This window comes from Mus pahari, chromosome 10, assembly GCF_900095145.1.
Source record: "Mus pahari chromosome 10, PAHARI_EIJ_v1.1, whole genome shotgun sequence".
Taxonomy (NCBI): domain Eukaryota; kingdom Metazoa; phylum Chordata; class Mammalia; order Rodentia; family Muridae; genus Mus; species Mus pahari.
The window spans coordinates 114,015,422-114,033,905 of record NC_034599.1 but is presented as its reverse complement, the minus strand read 5'-3'; the positions used below and the strand labels follow the sequence as shown (position 1 = coordinate 114,033,905).

Genomic DNA, 18,484 nt, shown 5'->3' with positions numbered 1-18,484 from the left:
GCCTGCTCCTGCTGCCCTGACCTGCTGAGCCTTCTCTGCTGTGTAGACTCTTCTCTCTGAAACCAGCGCTGGGGAGTGGGGAGGAGCTGAGCTGTGAGTGTGTCTCACTCCTGTCACTAAAAACAAAGCAAAACAAACAAGAATCCAAAGGAGAGCGTTTGAGGGGGCTCAGCAGGTAAAGGCGATGGCCACCAAGCCTGATGACCTTCTGAAAGCTGTCCTCTGACCTCTACATATGTGCTGTGGCATACGTGTATCCATATGCCCCACCCCGATGAACAAACAAATAAACAAAATAAATAAGTAAACATTATAAAAGATTAAGAGGATCATTCTTCTTTTCCCTAGACTTGGGAGTTTGACCTGGTGATGTGAGTTGTTCTCAGAGAATACAGAGGCTGTTCCCTTCTGCCCTGCAGCCCAGGTGCTAAGTTGTTGTGTCTACAGTAGATACCAAGCTGAAAAGGGAAAGGCACAAACCGGGCTGCTTGGCTGCCTGTGCTGACTGCCCGTGCAGCAGTACCCGGCCTTTCCTGGCCCTGCTGCTCCTTCACAGCCGAGTCCCTAGCACATCATCCTGTTGCCTGTCAACCACTGATGGACTCCCCTGGCCCTCAGCCCGTGATAACCTTTATGGTATTCTGTGGATATTTTTCTGCCTCCTGTCATCTCTGCCATCCCTTGATTGCCTATACTTCAGCACATTTTGTATGATGTCAGCTCTCCCATCCATCTGCTGTGAGAACTGGCCATGGCTCTGTGCCGTCAGCATCAGAAAGAAAGGATGTGACAGCCCCCAAATGTCCACCCATTTCTCCAAATGGCTGTGTGCTCAGACTGCGTATGAGAAATGGTGAAATGGGGCCTTCAGCGTCTCTGGGGAGGACTTTTCCTCCTGAGGATGGATGGGTCTACAGGTCCACCGTGAGGTGTGCTTCGAGCGAGCATGGTGTGAGAGCCCTGGGGGTGAGTGGGGGATCAGACTTCTCTCCCCTCTCCTCATGGCATCTCAGTTAATATGGAAATCAGTGAAATAAAGGGAAAAAAAACCTGCTTTGATCTTAAAAGGAAGATTTTCTCAAAGCAATATTTACTCTGGATAATTTGTTAACTGTGTGGGAAAATTTTATTTTCTCTGCTTACACAAAAGTTAATTCCAGGTGGAATTAAAGAATTATATACCACCAAGAAACCGAAAACAGCTGGAAGGAAATATGTCTACCCTGGGCGAGAAGAAGCACAGAGGCAATCCTCACCTTGGTTCTGTATAATCTGGGAACTTTTCTATCCCTTAGAAATCACAGGCAAAGAACTGGCTGCACCCACACCGTGCCTCACAACAGCCCGTAACTCCATTTCCAGGGGTTGTGCTGCCCTCTTCACGCCACTCTGAGTGCTGCACACACGTGGTGCATGTATGTGAAGGCACAACACCCATATACAGAAATAAAATAAAATAGAAGTTGTAGGTAAACCTACGTGCTCACAAAACTTCTATGATTTTGTATTGTATATAATCTCTGCTTTAAAGAGATTTCTAATGACAGGGATAGACACTTTGCATCATTAATAATTAAAGAAATGGCTGGAGAAATGGTGCAGTGTATGGTGATTGCTATGCAAGTCTGGAGAACTGAGCTCAGGCCCTGGAACCCTTGTAAATGTGTATGGAGAGAACACCTTCTAAAGGTCATCCTTGCTTCCACGTATGTGCTGGGACACCTGCGCCTACACACGGTCATGCTAAAAGTGAAAACAATGGTGAAGGATGACTGTAAGTGATAATCACTGCCATCTTACATCTGAAATGAAGACGGAAGGGGAGGGGCATTTGTTGCTCTGCTAAGGCTGCCTTTTCATGGGCAATTTTGGTTTGGTTCTCAGGAACTCGATTGGATATTTCCAGTATGTGGCTGAACCTGCACAGGTGTGTGCTTCTCTACTGACCCTAAGCAGCTCTTTCACTAACTCTCCTCTCGCTGAGCCCCTGAGTAGCCTCCGTCCTTGCCTCTGTGCCCTTGTCATACCCAGGCCAGTGTGGAAGCACAGAGGCAGCTGAAGGACTCTGGTGATGTTCACAGAGCATGCGCTTTTTCTGCATGGTGATGGAGAACATCATCTGGATTGGATTCTGTTAGTGAATGTTGCAATCCTGTGGAAACATTTTCATGCCATCTCATTTTTTTTCCCCTAGAATTTCCCTCTCTTTTTTTATTATGGTAGTTACTTTTCTGTTGCTATGGTAAAACACCGTGTGCAGAAACGGTGAAGGCACAGGATGTGGGGTGAGGCTATGAACTCTCAAAGTTGCCCCCAGTGATAGACTTTCCTCCAGCCAGACCTCATGTCCTAGGGGTTCTGTGATGTCTCTAAACAGTACCACCCAGGGGTGGAAAAGAACCCAAGTACTTGAGCCCCTGGGGGACTTCTCATTTAAACCATTTCATATCTATACATGTGTGTGATGTGAGTGTGTGGGTGCATATATACAGATGAGCACAAGTGCATGTGTGTGTACTTGTGTGTGTGCACATATGTGTGTGTATGCAATGTATATGTGTGCACATGCATTGTGTGTGTGTGTGTCCAAGGCTGAAGTTGGGAATTATTTCAGTCTCTCGTCTACCTTATTCTTTGAGCCAGGTTGTTTCAATCAAACCCAGAGCTCATTGGACAGAGCTCGTCTTGGGAGCTAGCGTGCTCTGGGGATCCCTTCTTGGCTTTTAGAGGCTGGAATTGCAGGTGGGTCACCATGCCCACTTGGCCTCTCTGTGTGATCTGCACTCTGATCTTCTTGCTTCCACAGCAAGTGCTTTGCTCGCTGTGCTGTCTCCCACTTCTCTCTCTTGGAGCCTCTTCTCAGTAATCTTAAGCCCCAAGTGGGCTCTACCCATCCCCTGAGCGGCTGTCCAGTGGGCTCGACCCATCCCCTGAGCGGCTGTCCAGTGGGCTCGACCCATCCCCTGAGCGGCTGTCTAGTGCTCCTTGGCAGCATGCCCGGCACTCTTAGCCATGCTCAGTTGAAAGGCAGGATGCAGACAGCTCTGGTTTGACACCGTGCTCACTGGACAGTGCTCCCCAAGGGTCGTGTTTGATTAGATCAGTAGTATATCTGCCCATTCAACACACAGGCTCTGTTTTTCTTTGCCAGTCAACTGCCATAGTCCCTAGTCAGAGTTAGGATTGGCAGTGCATGGAGATCTGAACCTCCTCCACACATGGTGGATGTTCTGGACTTAGCCAGGATCATTGCTACCCCGTAAATGATGGCTCACTACTGTGTGCCCAGCCTACTAGATAATGGCAGGCAACTTGGCCTCAAAATGCATTGGCCCCACCAGTGAAGGCATGGTTTTGCTCTAAAAGCCCAAAGATTCATGCTGTGACTTATTGTGTTGGCATGGTCCTTGGCCCTACTCAGTGCAGGCTCTAAGTAGCTAGTCATGCTCCAGCAAAAGGCTCCAAGGAACATTCTAGATTCCTGTTTTTCCTTTCTGCCCATAGGAACTCTTTTATTTCAGGTCAGCAAGTCAGCATATGGGTTCTGAGAGTTGTATGTCTCTCCCAGTTACAGATTTCGGAAGTAAAGAACCAACCAGAGTAGCCCATAGATGTGCTGGGGTTGCTGGGGTTTGAATCTGGGTCGAAAGTCTATTTATCACTTGGCCTCCAGAGCTGACTCAAAGTTTTGTTCAGAAATGAAGGTGTGGGATTGGAAGGAGAGGAGGTGGCCTAGGACCCTGGCAGGGATGGGGGAGGGAGGGAAGACACATCTGGTAAATATTTAAGGGAAATTATTCCTGAATAGGAAGAAGCAAGGGCTACATGAACAGTGTATGCAGTGAACACATAATGGGCTCAGCATGGAAGGAGCTAGAAGGAGCTGAGGGAAGCGAGCGTGAGTGAGGCTGTCTGGTCAGTGCCATGCTCCAGCAGCAGCTACCCATGAGGCTTGCAGAGGACACAGGTCACAGCCAAGGGGGCAAGGAGAAGCTGAGACGATGGCAGAGTGTGACTTCTCCCTCCTCTCCTGGTAACAGAAAGAGTAACTTGTGTAGGGAAGGAGGGTGGATCAGCGCACAGTTGAGGATCGTACAATTCACCATGGCAATGGCAGGAGGTGCGGCAGGAGTGTGGACCTGGGCCACCTCATGTTTGAGCCACTCAGGAAGCAGAGAGCAGGGCGGGTCAGTGCACATCTGCCAGTTCACATCTGGTACCCATCTGCTGGTGCATACCTGCCAGTGCACATCTGTGTGGTACCCATCTGCTGGTGCATATCTGTGTGGTGCCCATCTGCTGGTGCACATCTGTGTGGTGCACACCTGCCAGTGCACATCTGTGTGGTACCCATCTGCTGGTGCACATCTGTGTGGTGCATACCTGCCAGTGCACATCTGGCTCCTCTTTTTCCTTTTTCATTCAGCTCAGAACCCCAGCCTGTGAGCCTCTGCCTCTCACATTCCAGGTGGATCCTCTCTGGTGACACCCTCACAAACACATCCAGAGGCGCATCTTCTAGGAGGTTCTACATCCAGTCAGATGGACAATGAGGATTATCCTGTAGTAGGACTATCTTGGACCAACCAGCAATGTATATAACGATTCAGAGACTTTTTAATATTGTAAAGTGGCTGGGCAGACTCCTGACTGCAATTAGCACGCCTCTCTCACACATATGCACGGTGCACGCGTGCATGTTGGATCTGTGTCCATAGTTTAATATTAATGACCAACAGAAGGGCTGGGACCAGCGGTTCTCCTCTGATCCTGGGAGGCTGAGGGTCCTTAGTGTGCAAATGTCTTTGTTGGCGACCATCTGTCACTTAGAAAATGTGTCTTTTCATTCACCAAAGGCTAATGAAATTGGGGTGCTGTTTGTAACATGGGGAGAAACTTAATGCAGCCTTCTTTTCTTCTGCATGAATGTCTGAGCTTGTAAAGTGAGGTTGACTGCCTGACTGGTCAGCACCGCTGGGACTCCGCCTCTGTAAGCACGTGACTCAGTGGCACTTTAGGATGGACTCTGCAGCTGTCTTATCATGAGCAGTAATCTTTGCTGTGTGCCCTTTGCAGGCTGGTGATGTACATCGAGAGAGACAGCAGAAAGACCTCCCCAGGCAAGGAACAGCAGAGTGGGAATGAGTACCTGGCCAGGTGCCTGGACCTCCTCATCCAGCACATGGTACAGGAGCCACCGCGGATCCTAGGTAAATGGCAGCCGTTTACCCTTCTTGGGGCCCATAGCTGCTTGCTTGTCTGTGGGCAGCTTCTGCATCACCTCTTGTTCACTCTTGTTTCTCTGTTCTATTTTAAAAATTAATTATTAGGAATTTTACATGTGTTTTGAATATGTTCATCCCCTGGGCTCTCTCTCTTCCTATGCAGCTCTGATTATTTCTCCTCTTCCTCCTTCTCCTCCTCTTCCTTCTTCCCCTTCCCCTCCCCTCCCCCTCCCCTTCTCCCTCTCCCTCTTCCTCCTCCTCTTCCTCCTCCTCCTCCTCCTCCTCCTCCTCCTCTTCCTCTTCCTCCTTTTCTTTTGGTCCTTGTCCAGTCCAGCGTTGTCCAGCTAGTCTTGGCATTGGGGACCGCTCTGAGGTGTGATCATTAGGCACCTCAGGGGCAGAGCATTAAAACAAAAGAAGACAAAACCATCTGACCCTCCCTCTCTTAGCAGCTGCCGTGTGTCAGCCTCACACATCAGTCCTGTGGTTATCTGGCTGGAGCTCCCACAGGTCTTGTGCTTGCTGCCTTAAGTCTCTCCGTCTGTTTTTGCAGGGCAGTGTGAGATGCTCTGCTTGAATCTGTGGCTTTAAATTTTTGTTTACTTTATGATTGTTTCCTGTCAGTCACAGGATTGAGATGTGTTACACTGGGGTGTTATCCGAGGTAGATGGCAATTAAAAAACAAAAAGGAAACTGGTAAGGAGTTGAGTCAGTACTTGTGTACCACGCATGAAGCTGCAGGTTCTATTCCCAGCACCGCATCATCCAGTGTGGTGATGTCTTCCTGCATTCCAGCATTTGTGAGGTAAAGGCAGGAGGCTCAGAAGTTCACAGTTCACCTTAGCTACACAGTGAGCTTCAGATCCTGCTCCCCCACCAGCCCCAGGTCTCAAAATAGAAAAAAAACAAAACCCCCCAAAACAAGAACCATGCCCAACAGCAGTAATTTAATATTGGGTTTATATGGTCATTTTGAGTTAATTTTCTCAAAATTTTTCTTCATCTATATACACACTTGATCCTAGTTAGAAGGCTGAGAAATGATCTGCCCATATCTTAAAATTAGGGCCATACATATATTTATTATTAATATATATATTTGTTTTATGGGTTGGTTTTGTTGTTGTTATTGTTATTGTTATTGTTTGAGACATGATCTCATTGTGTATCCCAGGCTGGCCTAGAATGCAGACATCTGCCTGCTGCTGCCTCGGCTGAGGGGAGTTTTGAAATTTACTAGCTAGGGAATAATTTATTGTCAACAGCTAGGTTCCAAAACAAGTGAGTACTGGGCTTAAAGGTGTGCACCATCATATCCATTTTGGTTTTTTATTGATATTGTTTGTTTTTTGTTTCCTTTGTTAAGACAAAGTTTGGATTGGAATTGAACTCACTGCGTAGCACAGGCTGGGTTTGAACTCTGATCCTCCAACCTCAGTCTCTCAAATGCTAAGAATTCAGATATACAGCACCACATCCGGAAATACATTATATATAGGTTTAAGTTTCTAACCCAAAATGTTAAAATTTGATGTCATGGATTTTGATGGTTCAGCATCCAGGACTAGGTGGTTTGAAGAAGTGTAGTTAGTAAAGACACGTCTGCACGTCTGCAGAGGACACTGCCTGCATGGGAGGAAGGCCTGGCTTTGTTAAAGTGACTGAGGAGGATGGGTTTCTTCCCGGGTTTCCCAGCAGGTGCGGCTCTAGGCCAGAAGTGTTTACTTAGCACATTGAGCTAGATTCTAGCCGGCATGTTGAAGACTCAGCTCTGCAGCTGTGAGAATAACAGCAATGTGGCTGTAACTACCGGCAACTCTTTCTTACTTGTAAATTAGGAACATTCTCACCTAATGATTGAAAACTGAGCACCTTACAATTCAGCCAGAAAAATGCTGGGAATTGGGCTAGAGGGATGGCTCAGCAGGTAAGAGCTCTGGCGGCTCATCCAGAACACATGGCTCAATTCCCAGCACCCACATGGCAGCTCACAACTGCCTGTACTCCAGTTCCAGGGGATCTGATGCTCTCTTCTGGGCACCTGCACTTATGCATATACAAACATACACACACACACACATACATACACACACACACACACACACACACACGTATGCACACACACATAAAAATAAAATAAATTCTAAAAGTTTTAAACATTACTTTCATTTTTACTTTGTTTTCTTTTTCAAATTGTGTTTTATAATATCTTTACTTGTAATTTTAAATTAGTTTTCTAAAGCAATAAGCAATGATAATCAATTTGAATAATACAAATAAATCTCTCAGACCACTACTGTACCGTATCTCTTTATAAATTATGTCTAGGCTAGAAGTCAGTTGATAGTGGCAATTCAGACCGTCACACTCTGTCACCAGAGGCCACAAGTGTCCTGTGTTACCAGCATGTGTGTGTGTGTTGGGGGAGGGTTGGGGATGTGGTTCAGTTGTTAGAGCTCCTGTCCAGGATGCTCAAAGCCCTGGGTTTGATTCCCAGCACTACATAGAACCAGACATGGTGGCACACAGAGAAAACACCAGCACTTGCCTGTAGATCCAACATCTGGGAGGTGGAGGCAGGAGAATTATCTTGAGCTACATACTGACTTGGAGGCCAGCCTGAGCTACATGAGATCCTCTCTCTCACACACACAAAAGTGAATGGACGGCTTGGTGGCTACTCAGTGCTGTAGGCTGAAGGGGAATCACCTCACCTGCTAGGTTGTGATGGACCCATGGCCGAGGTTCCTGCCCCTCTGTGGTCTCTTACCACCACACCTTCCCTGATGTACTTCTCAGGTGATATTCTCAACGCCCTGGCAAACGTGTCCGGCCGGAAGCATCCATCTACGGTCCAGGGGAAGCAGCTGAAGATGTGTCTACCCATGATGCCTGTGGTGCTTCACTTGGTGATGTCACAGGTAACACATGCTACCCCCATGCTCGCCCCCCAGAGCAGAGCCACCTCCACTGCGACCAGACCCTTCCGTTCGTTTGTCTTGGACTAGATTTGCTCATGGCTCTGGAGGTCTCATCTGTGGAAATCTCGCCCACAGGTATTTCGGCCTCAGGTTGTGACGGAAGAGTTTCTCTTCAGCTATGGAACTGTTCTTGTGAGTAGCAGGGGTCATGTCCGGCGGCAGCGCTGCCATTGCTGCTGGCGGCAGCACGGGTGTGAGGAGGGAGGAACTGAAAGGCTCCGTGGTATTTGTTTGTAGGGAAGTGACCTTTTTATATTTTTATCTGTTCTCTGTAATAAAATTTGACATTTGGGAAAAATTCATTCTCTCCTGATAATGTATTTTGTTCGGAGACGGCCCCTAAGAGGGTAAAAAGCCCACGTAAACACTCAGTAGATACCGAGTTAAGCATTTGAACAGACATGGGTGGGAGTCGGGGGCTGAGAATTCCGTGTTACTAACTGGCTTGGTGACAGCCACGTGCACGTCTCTCTAGGATGATGCTTTCTTTACTAAGTTAGACTCGGTTGTGCTCCATGTTTTCTTTTTTACTTATTTTTGACAATGTGGAAGATGTGAAAACCAGCTGACCTGTTACTTTCATTCCGGGTCTGCACACACCGATTTTCCTGATGATGCTGTGCCCCGGAAGTGACTGTGTTGTGGGTGTGCTGAGGCAGAACCTGCTAAGTCCTGTGGCTCACCACCTAGAGCCTGACCTTGCTGTCTACACTAAGCCCAGGAGGCTGGAGGGTGTCACGGAGGCACAGACAAAGCACCGTGACGTTTCAGCATCATTGTTGTTTCCGGGAAAACATTGGTGCTCCTGCTGTTGTTTGTGAGTGAGGTTGTTCTTCCTGGAGGGGAAGGTGATGTTTCTAGGACACACATGGAAGAGAGGTGGCTGAGGTCAAAGCGTTGGGGCTCGGTTTCAACTTTGTTCTCATGGTATGAATCCTTATGTCTAGGAAGTTCGTGCACTCTCCCGCATCTGTGAGCACCACCTCGGTCATCTGCCACCCCTGTAACTTGCTCTTTGTCTCGCTCTAGCAAGACCATATGCTGTAAGGACATGGCGTATGTGTCAGGGTCTAGAACAGTCTTGTCTCCTGTAGCCTGCCGTGGAGTTTCACACAGTGTTGAGTAGATAGGTGTGGCCTGTGTCTCTGTGTGTTCTTCTCCCTCTGCCCCAGTACCATTCCCCTCCCCTGCCCTCCCTTCCCCTGCCCTGCCCTCTCCTGCCCTCCCCTGCCCTGCCCTCCCTCCCTTCCCTCCTTCCCTCCCTCTCTCTCTCTTTCCCTTCCTCCCTCCATCCCTTCCTTCCTCCACCACCTCTTTTCCTGTCTGGACTTTTCTCTGCTTGCAATGAGCACACTTCACAGTTTCAACAGCCAGGGAAGCCGCTGTGGATTTTCAGGAGTTAAGTGTTTGCACCTATTTCAGGGACAGAGCACCACATGGCCTCAGAGACAAGGATGGAGGCCACACTGAGGAAGGGCCTCTTTCTTCTCCAGGACCAGGTCTGCTCTCTGCTGGTCTTCTGTAGGTTTGCCTCTATACAGGTGTTGGTTGAGAATTAAAACCAACCTGCCCATTTTATTATGGTGTGAAAAAAAACCCTTCACACTTCTGGGTCTTGGTTCTCAGTAGGGAGTTTAGATGAATAAAATGGCAAACAGCTTATTTTGAGGCTGGCAAGATGGGCTGGGTGGTTAGAGGTGCTTGTAGCTAAGCCTGATGACCTGGGTTCGAGCCCTAGACCCATACAATAGAAGGAGAGGCCTGACTCGTGAAAGTTGTCTAAGGGCACCATGAGTGCATGCATGCATGCAGGCACGCACACACACACACACACACACACACACACACACACACGCGCGCGCGCGCACACAGGCACACAGGCACACAGGCACACAGCACACATGCATGCACCACTCACGCAGGAATGAGATAGTCTTTGGGCGATCTTCCGCGTTCTCAGTGTGCATCATGACTGTTCCTACCCCTTCATGGCTTTCTCATGGCATCTGTCTGTACCGTCTTGGTGCTGAGTGACACTGGAAAGCATAGGTCATTGCGTAATCCACAACCTGGTTCAGTTATCTTTGCATTTGTTGTGAGCTGTTGAGTCAGATGTTGCTTCTGTGAGTTAAATCTTCCTAGAAATTAGCAAAAATATTCTTCCAGTTTCTGTGTCCTGATGTCATCGGAGAGAACCAGCCAGTCTCATACCTTCCAGCCCCCGGAAATGGGAAGTGGAGGCCGATATCTAAAGCTTTGGAAACATTTGTTTTTCTCTTTGGTTAGCAAAGGTTTGCTAAACGTCATACATGGAGTAATGTGTGTTTAAGTACATACATGCGTGCCAGTATGCCTGCCTTTCTGGCACATGTAGGGGCTAGAAGTTGACCTTGGATCTCCTCTCCACTTTAATCCTTTGAGACAGGGTCTGTTCTGGAGCCCCGAGTTTGCTGCTTGGCAGAGTGTGTCTAGGTCTCCCTGTCTCCACCTTCCAGTCTTTCACAATAAGCTCCAGGTGTCAGCTTGACACAGCCCAGCTCCATTGGAGAGAGGGAATCTCAGCTGACAAATTGCCTGGAACAGATTGGACTGTGGGCATGTCTGTGATGTAGGAGTCCCAGCCCATTGTGGGCAGCGCAGTTCCTGGGCAGGTGAGCCTGTTGGATAAGTGAGTTAGCCGAGCAAGCCAGAGAAAGCAAGCCAGTAAGCGGTGTTCCTCCATGGTTTCTGTCTCAAGCTCCTGGCCTGCCGTCTTCTCTCAGTGATGGCCTGTGACCTGTAAGCTAAAACAAGCCCTTTCCCCCAACAATTTGCTGTTGGTCGTGGTGTTTATCACAGCAACAGAAAGGACACCATTGCTGCGGGGTTACAGGTGCACAATGCCAATCCTCGCCCCCTGCTGCTGCTGTGCCCAGCTTTGGTGTGGGTGCTGGGCATTGAACTTGGGTCCTTGTGCCTGTTTAGCAAGAGCTTGTCCCTCTGGACTGTCTCCCTGACTCAGCTTTGTGAAGGAAAGCTTTACTTGCTCCACCTGGAGCTCAACATTCTTGTCAGTATTTTCTGTAATGTGTCCAAGATCTAAGGTATTCAGTTCTGGCTGTATCCAGGAATAGCATACACCAGAACTTGTTGGCTTTAGGTAAAGCGTGTGTGAAGAAGGTCCACAGTTGCTGTGTCTTTGCTTATCACAAGGGTCCTTAAAGGAGGGACCTGGGGGTCAGTGGCCCTGTGTGTCTCTGATGGCACCAGGCCATGACTTGCTGTGTCATGGAAGGGGCTTTACCATCCTCATCAGAGCAGGTGTGACAACTTGAGAGATTCCCTACCAGCTATATGCAATACTGCTTCAGTTGCACTGGGTCATGTGGTCTGAGGAGGTGCTAAAGCAGCGTTTCTCAACCTGCGGGTCAAGACCCCCACAGGGGTTACATAGTTACATTACGATGCATAACAGTAGCAGCGGTACAGTTCTGACATAGCAACAAAATAATTTTATGTAGGAGGAAGGCTGAGAACTGCTGCTCTAGAGTGTGTAGGAAATGGAAGGCGACTGGGGGTGGGGTGGCCACACTCCATCTGTGTAGCTAAGGGAACACAGCATCCTTCCTGGCAGGCGCACAGTAAACCCAACAAGCCCAGATTTGGGTAAGCTGGACACTGCTGGGGCGGTTGCTTCACTCCTGTCCTTTTACGGTAGAACGTTCCAGATAATTACATATGGGATAGGAGAATAGAAATTAGCTTTATGTAAACATTTCCCCCAATTAAATGAAGTTTGGGTCTTAAGGAGTCTGCTGTTGTGCCATGACTGAGCAGGTCACTTTTAAACCATCTTGGGCCTTCATGGACTCTACCAGACAGGGATTAGCCAAATGCTAACTGCTCCCTCCCTTATGCTGGGGAGGCTATGGGGACAGCCTACAGTTCCTCAGTTTTGAAGCTCCTATTGAACTGGGCCAGAAAACAAGAAGGAACAACAAAAGGGAAAGGAATGGATGGATCTGTGTTTCCTGCCTCCTTCCTCGAGGTTCCTGGTTGATGAGCCCAGGACAGGGACTTGTGGGCTCTCCTGACCTTGCCGGTTTATAAAAGTGCAGATTGATAGCCAATGCACTCCCCACCTGTGCGCAGCTTTCTGCCAAGCGAGTCCTTGATGGCTCTTGGTTTGTGTTGTGGAGAAAGCAGAGATGGTATCCTGCTACACTGTAGAGCAAATGGCCAACTGCTTACTTGCAGCCCTGCGAATGTTCTGGGGAGGAGTTTTCTGTCTTTGCACTGACTGTAAGCACCCATTCCCATCTTGCTGTGGGGTCTGTTCTGCCTCCCTGGAGGACATCTGTAAACACCGAGGGGGCCCTTGGCCTGGCAGCAAGTCCTTTTACCCACTGGACCTTCCTTTCAGCCCTGACGCGCTATTTTCTGCTCCTCACTCTTCCAGCTGGCCTGGCCTGGCCATGGGGTTGGTGTGTGGTGGTGTCTGCTCCCCTGTGGAGACTCTGGCTTTGCTGTCCACGCTGCCTGTGGCTATCTGGAAACACTCTGGGATATCAGGCAAAAGAAAGAGTTAGGGAGAGGAACAACCTGGGCTCGGGGAAGCCCAGCTGCCTACTTCTGATGGAGGGGCTGCTTAGGGCTGAAGAGACTGCTTGGTGCCTGGGAGCACTGGCTGCTTCCCTAGAGGATCTGGGGTTCGAGGTCTTGGTACCCATGTGGTGGTGTTTATGTGCACTTTTAATTTATGTGTAGTACAATTTTGAAGATTTATTTTAGGAGCCTGGAGAAAGATGGGTCAGCAGTTAAGGGCACTTGTTGCTCTTGCAGAAAACCTGGGTTTAATTTCCAGCACCTTGTGGTGGCTTCCATCTGTCTTTAACTCCAGTTCTCGGGGATCCAGAGCCTTCTTCTGGAGTCCTTGGGCATTGCAAGTGCAAGCACACAGTCCACGTATGAGCAAAACACTCACACACATAAAATAAATCTTAAAAAAAAAACCAAAGCATTTCTTTTAAATTATGTGTATGTATATATCTGTGTATGGGGTTTGTGCACATGTGAGTGCAATACCTCTGGCATCCAGGAGGAGGCGTCAGAGGTCCTGGAGCTGAAGTTACAGTTCTGAGCCATCAGACTTGGGTGCTAGGAACTGAACTCTTAAACACTGAGCCACCTTCTCATATATATGAATAGCATATGGGTATACTACATATAATATTTATATAAGCACATTTTAAACTATGATTACAGAGTTTATAATATATATATATATTTCAGATTTTTTTAGATTTATTTATTTTATATATATGAGTACACTATAGCAGTCTTCAGACACACTAGAAGAGGGCATCAGATTCCATTACAGATGGTTGTGAGCCACCATGTGGTTGCTGGGAATTGAACTCAGGACCTCTGGAAGAGCAATCAGTGCTCTTAACCGCTGAGCCATCACTCTAGCCCTATATTTAGATTTTTTTTCATGAACTTAAGAATCAGAGGTGTGGATTCAGACAAAATGTTACCTACCTAAATTTTATTTCAGAGTTACTTTGAACTCCTCATTTATTGAATACTTGTTCTTTTTCAGAGTCATATTAAGTCAATTGACTTGGGGGAAACGAACATAGACGGAGCCATAGGTGAGCAGCCCAGGCCTTTGATACGCGTGCATCATGAAGGCCTGGGTGGCAGACACCCGCGGTAACCTCCTCTGTGATCTGTGATCATCCTAGGCATCGTGGCATCTGAGGAGTTCATCAAGATCACCCTGTCGGCATTCGAAGCAGTGATCCAGTACCCGGTTCTGCTGGCCGACTACCGCTCGACGGTCAGTTTCTAGGGAAGCCCTCCATGATTTGCCGTGTACACGTGTGTCGGGCGGACAGGTGTTCACCCCGCGGATAACCCATTCAGAAAAGTGGGGAAAGCCCTAGAAAGCTGCTTCCAGTGGGGAAAGCCCTAGAAAGCTGCTTCCAGTTTTGATTGGGCCGGGAGGGATGAATCTCTCTGACTGCCCCTCTGCTTCCTACCCGCGTCTCCTGTGTTAGCCAGTAGCACAGGCCTGTGGAGGAGGGCTTTGCCCCTCTGCTTCCTACCCGCGTCTCCTGTGTTAGCCAGTAGCACAGGCCTGTGGAGGAGGGCTTTGCAGACATTGCGGGTGTTGCCCCCGCCTCTCTAGTGCTGGGATTTCTGGCTGCATGCATAAGTGAATCTGTGACTTGTGACCCACCAAGTCCCTCGTTCTGGCTCCTGCTGTGGCTGCCCACTCGGCCCCTGCTTATAACTTTGGTTGTTTTTCTTCTATCGTAGGAAGACATCTTGTAGACATTTTGTGTGTGTTTTCTCTCCACATCTACATTGCTGTTATATTTTCCTGGTCCCTGCAGATGTGTTTGTTTATGTGCATTTCATGCAGTTGCTAATCAGAAGACAGCCGCGGGCCTTTCTGTGGCATCTGCCATGCTGTGCTCCTGGCACGGTCGTCCCGTGTCCTCTCTGAGGCCACTGTGTGCGCTCCTTTCTCCTCAGATGCTCATGCTGGGTTCTGCTAGGAACCTCATTTTCTTCAACTGAGACCCTGTCATGCCACGGCCTTCTATGTGCAGGAGACATCGCAGGCTATAACTCCTAGGGACACACTTCTCTGTGTTCTAGGAGTGGATAAGTGGCCAGGCCTTGGCAGAGCTGGTATTGCCCAACGTGGAGAGTCAGATCCCTTTACCTGCACAGAGCCACGTACCAGGAGGCTCACTGGACGCCTGTACTGCCAGAAGCCAGCGATTCCCAAGGGTCCTGTCGTGGTTGGTGGAGAATGCCTTCTGCCAGAGTCTATCTTTTCTACCGCAGACTTTCATCTAGAAATAGCTCCCGGAGCTCCCCGATGTCTTCTCAGGCTTGAATAATGTTAGGATTTGGGGGGTTTGTACCTCATCACAGTGTGCAGGGATAGAGTTGGTCCACATTCCTCTGTATGCCTAATAGGAAAGAGCCAGTCACCGCCATGGTGCTGGGCCAGTGACCCCAGGTATCTGATTGAGATGTTACTTATTGATCCTGTTGCTTGGTGAACAATAACCTCATGGCTAATTTGTTCAGATCCAGTGTTTATAAATATCTGTATTGCATTTAAATAGAAATTTAATTAGTGTGTGTTCTAGTCATGAAACACAAGTGTGCTAATTATTGCCACGACAGCCTCAATTATGATAGAAAAGGCATCGTCACAATGTTACTGCTTCATAAAAATGCTCTCTAATGCTGAGGCTCATGGGAAATCTTCTAATTATCTCTTCTTGGGCATGAGCGGAATGCGTGAGAAAAAGAATGGACACCCTAGGGAGCCTCCATTGTCTTAGATTTCAGCACATACCGTGTTCAAGGCTCCTGATCGATACCTGCTCACACGGAAGCCCCTAACTGCATTTAACTCTTGGTAAGCAGGGAGCCAGCCCCGCTGCCGCTTTGGGTTGTCTAGGCCATTTAGTTCCAGTGGGTTCACAGAGGTCAGCGCCACCCAGTACAGGCATCTGTGAGTCTCCTTGTACTGTGTGGGGAGACCTGACCAAGGAGGGTGGTATAAGGCAACACCAGATCTGTGCACAAGTTCACTTTAATTGCCAACTTGATACAATGTAGCATCACAGTGGGAGGGAGCAAGTCCCCAGGGGGAGCTGTCTAGATCAGGTTGCTCTTGGGCATGTCTGCAGGGAACTGTCTTAGTTATGGTAACTGATGCATTGGTAGGTGTGAAAAGCACAGAGCTAGCCCACTGTGGGTGGCCCCATTCCCTGGGTTTGTGTCCTAGACTGTATAAAAGAAGAGACAGTGTGTGTTTTTGTAGCCCAAAACAGCATCAGGTAGCAGAGGGAAATGGTCCCACTGGCCCCACGTAAGAATGTTTCTTTGACTTTCCAAGAAGAGAAAGCACTGCTTAGTTTGAATCTGTCAAGTGTGCAAAGCTGGGACAACCAGACCTCTGTAGAGGAGGGAAAGTGTCCCTGCTTCTGGTAACTTCTGTCAGCATTCCAGAAATTGGTGCCACATGGGGTGAAGCACCCTTCTTGGTCACACAGATGGGAGTTAGGCAAAGATTAAGTGTAACTACTTATCTCTCTCCCCTCCTTTCTGACCTCAGTAACTTGAAACAATGTGGAGATTATTTATTTTTATTTATTTATTTATTTTTGTGAACCAGCTCTTTAAAGAAAGGCTAGAGAATGCAGGGTGCAGTCTGCTGGTTTGTGCCTGATTGTGTAAGGATAGGTGTCTTGAGCTGAGTGTACATGGGGACTTAATTGGGATGGGAGGTGTCTTCTAGAAGCAGAGGGTGTATATGGCTCTGCTTGACCAGGCCTAGAGCTGAGCAGGCATCCTCTCTCTGGGGGAAGATGTTTAGGAAAGGAAGCCTGAAGGGATTGTCCTAAAGTCAGGCTCACTTGGCCAGGGAGACCTTGCTGGGAACCAGGAAGTGGGAGGAAGAACCGAGTTTGCAGTCAGAGAGAAGTGAGGAATGTCTTCCTGCAGTGCTTCCTGTTTCTAGGATGCCATTATCGGGATGTGGAATTATGTGCACGGGTTACTTTTATTCTCTGCCCTAGGAGAGGCATGTTACAGGTGAGGCATGCTGTGGTCAGAGAAGCCCCTCCAGTGGGTGGTGGATTAGCATTTGAACCACTCAGGTCTGAATGTCGCTTTAGGGAGACAGCTTTATCTCACTGATCCTTTGCTAGATTCCCCCACTTTGGTGAAATCAGTCCTTTTCTAAAATACCTGGATCTATTAGACGTATTATTTGGTGCCCCACCCTTGTATTCTCAGCTGGGAAGGGGCCTGGAGCCCAGAGCCCGGTCACCCCTGCAGAGTGGACATGGATTTTTTTTTTTCCAGTGTGATTAGAGTTCTGCCTGCATTCAGGGGAATGTAATTATCCCCCTGCCGTGAGAACCTTGGGTAGGTGCTGCTGAGGCCTGTAGATTCCATCTTCAGAGTGTTGCTTTAAATACACAAACTGAAGTGTATGCAGCTTTATGAAAAAGCCTTCATACTGAAATATCAACTGATAACACATTTGCCCTGGCGCTGGCTGGGCCCCGTGCCTTCAGGCACACTGAGGTTGTTTGTCTGAACCGTTCCCTCTGACCTCAGCCCCCTTGTGGCGCTGTCTGTTCCCCTTCAGCCCTCCTTCAGCTACTGAGGAGGGGGTGGGTGAGTGGGAGCGTGAGCACCAGGGGTGTGGGGCAGACCAGAAAGGCCAGCCTGCCCTCAGGATTTAGATCTCCATCTCGCCTACTGTCTCTAGATGGTTTGATTCTTTCTAGGTCATTTTCAAGTGAGCATACTTGGCCCTCCCCATCTGCAGATTCAGGCCTGTAGCACTAAAAAGCAAGGGAGACCTGCAAAGGCAGCAAAGAAGCGCCCGGCATGCCTGTGAGGGCATCTCAGGGTCTAACATCCGATACCCAGTGGCTGTGTCAAACATAGCTACTCTCCCCAGAAACCCTAGCTCACCAACCTTGATGGTTATGTTTGTGTATGCACACATCTGTAAGTGATCACACTTAACACCGAAGTAACTACTGTTTTGATAGCAGTTTGATTAGACCCTTGTGGACACTGTCAGTTCATCTATATAATTTATTTTCTGTTTGTATAAGCTCTGTACCTGATGGTGTTGGCATAGGAGTCACACGTGTGTTGATATTAGGCTGTGCCAGTTACATGCATCCCTCAGCCAATAAAGTACAGACAATAGCCCTTGAGACGTCTGTGGGCAGATAGGGAAAAATCTGCAGAGTTGCTTGTTGAGCTGCCGCCACCTCCTCCTCCTCCTCCTCCTCCTCCTCCTCCTCTTCTTCCTCTTCCTCTTCCTCCTCCTTCTCCTCCTCTTCCTCCTCCTCCTTCTCCTCCTCTTCCTAATAACTCCAGGAACCAAAAACATTTCTTGACCCTGTGCCCCGAAGACCATAATTACTTAATATTTTAAGTTGTATTTTTATGTTCTCCTTTTTGCTAGGGTTGCTATATATTAAGGTGCATATTCTGCCAAAGGAGTGGTGGTCTTCATTCCCTTATTAGGAGCTGAAAGACAATACCCTGTTTTGAAAACAGAGTTAATAAAATCTATCAGATTTTTTTTTCTACTTTTTGTTTCCTTTCTGGTTTTGTTTTTTAGTTCATTTGTTCTCTCAAATAACACACCCTGACCACAGCCTCCCCACTTCTCATATAACACACCCTGACCACGGCCTCTCCACGTCTCATATAACACAACTTGACCACGGCCT

General features: G+C 48.3%; 1 protein-coding gene across 1 annotated transcript in view; it reads left to right on the top strand.

Annotated features, from left to right (window-relative positions):
- Ulk4 (unc-51 like kinase 4) overlaps window positions 1–18,484 on the top strand; it is a 283,012-nt gene that overhangs the window by 83,739 nt on the left and 180,789 nt on the right. Inside the window, exons 22-26 of the mRNA XM_021207848.2 lie at window positions 5,077–5,210; window positions 8,026–8,147; window positions 8,283–8,339; window positions 13,789–13,840; window positions 13,934–14,028. Of these exons, the coding sequence (XP_021063507.1) occupies window positions 5,077–5,210; window positions 8,026–8,147; window positions 8,283–8,339; window positions 13,789–13,840; window positions 13,934–14,028 (460 nt within the window). The remainder of the gene's footprint in view (window positions 1–5,076; window positions 5,211–8,025; window positions 8,148–8,282; window positions 8,340–13,788; window positions 13,841–13,933; window positions 14,029–18,484) is intronic.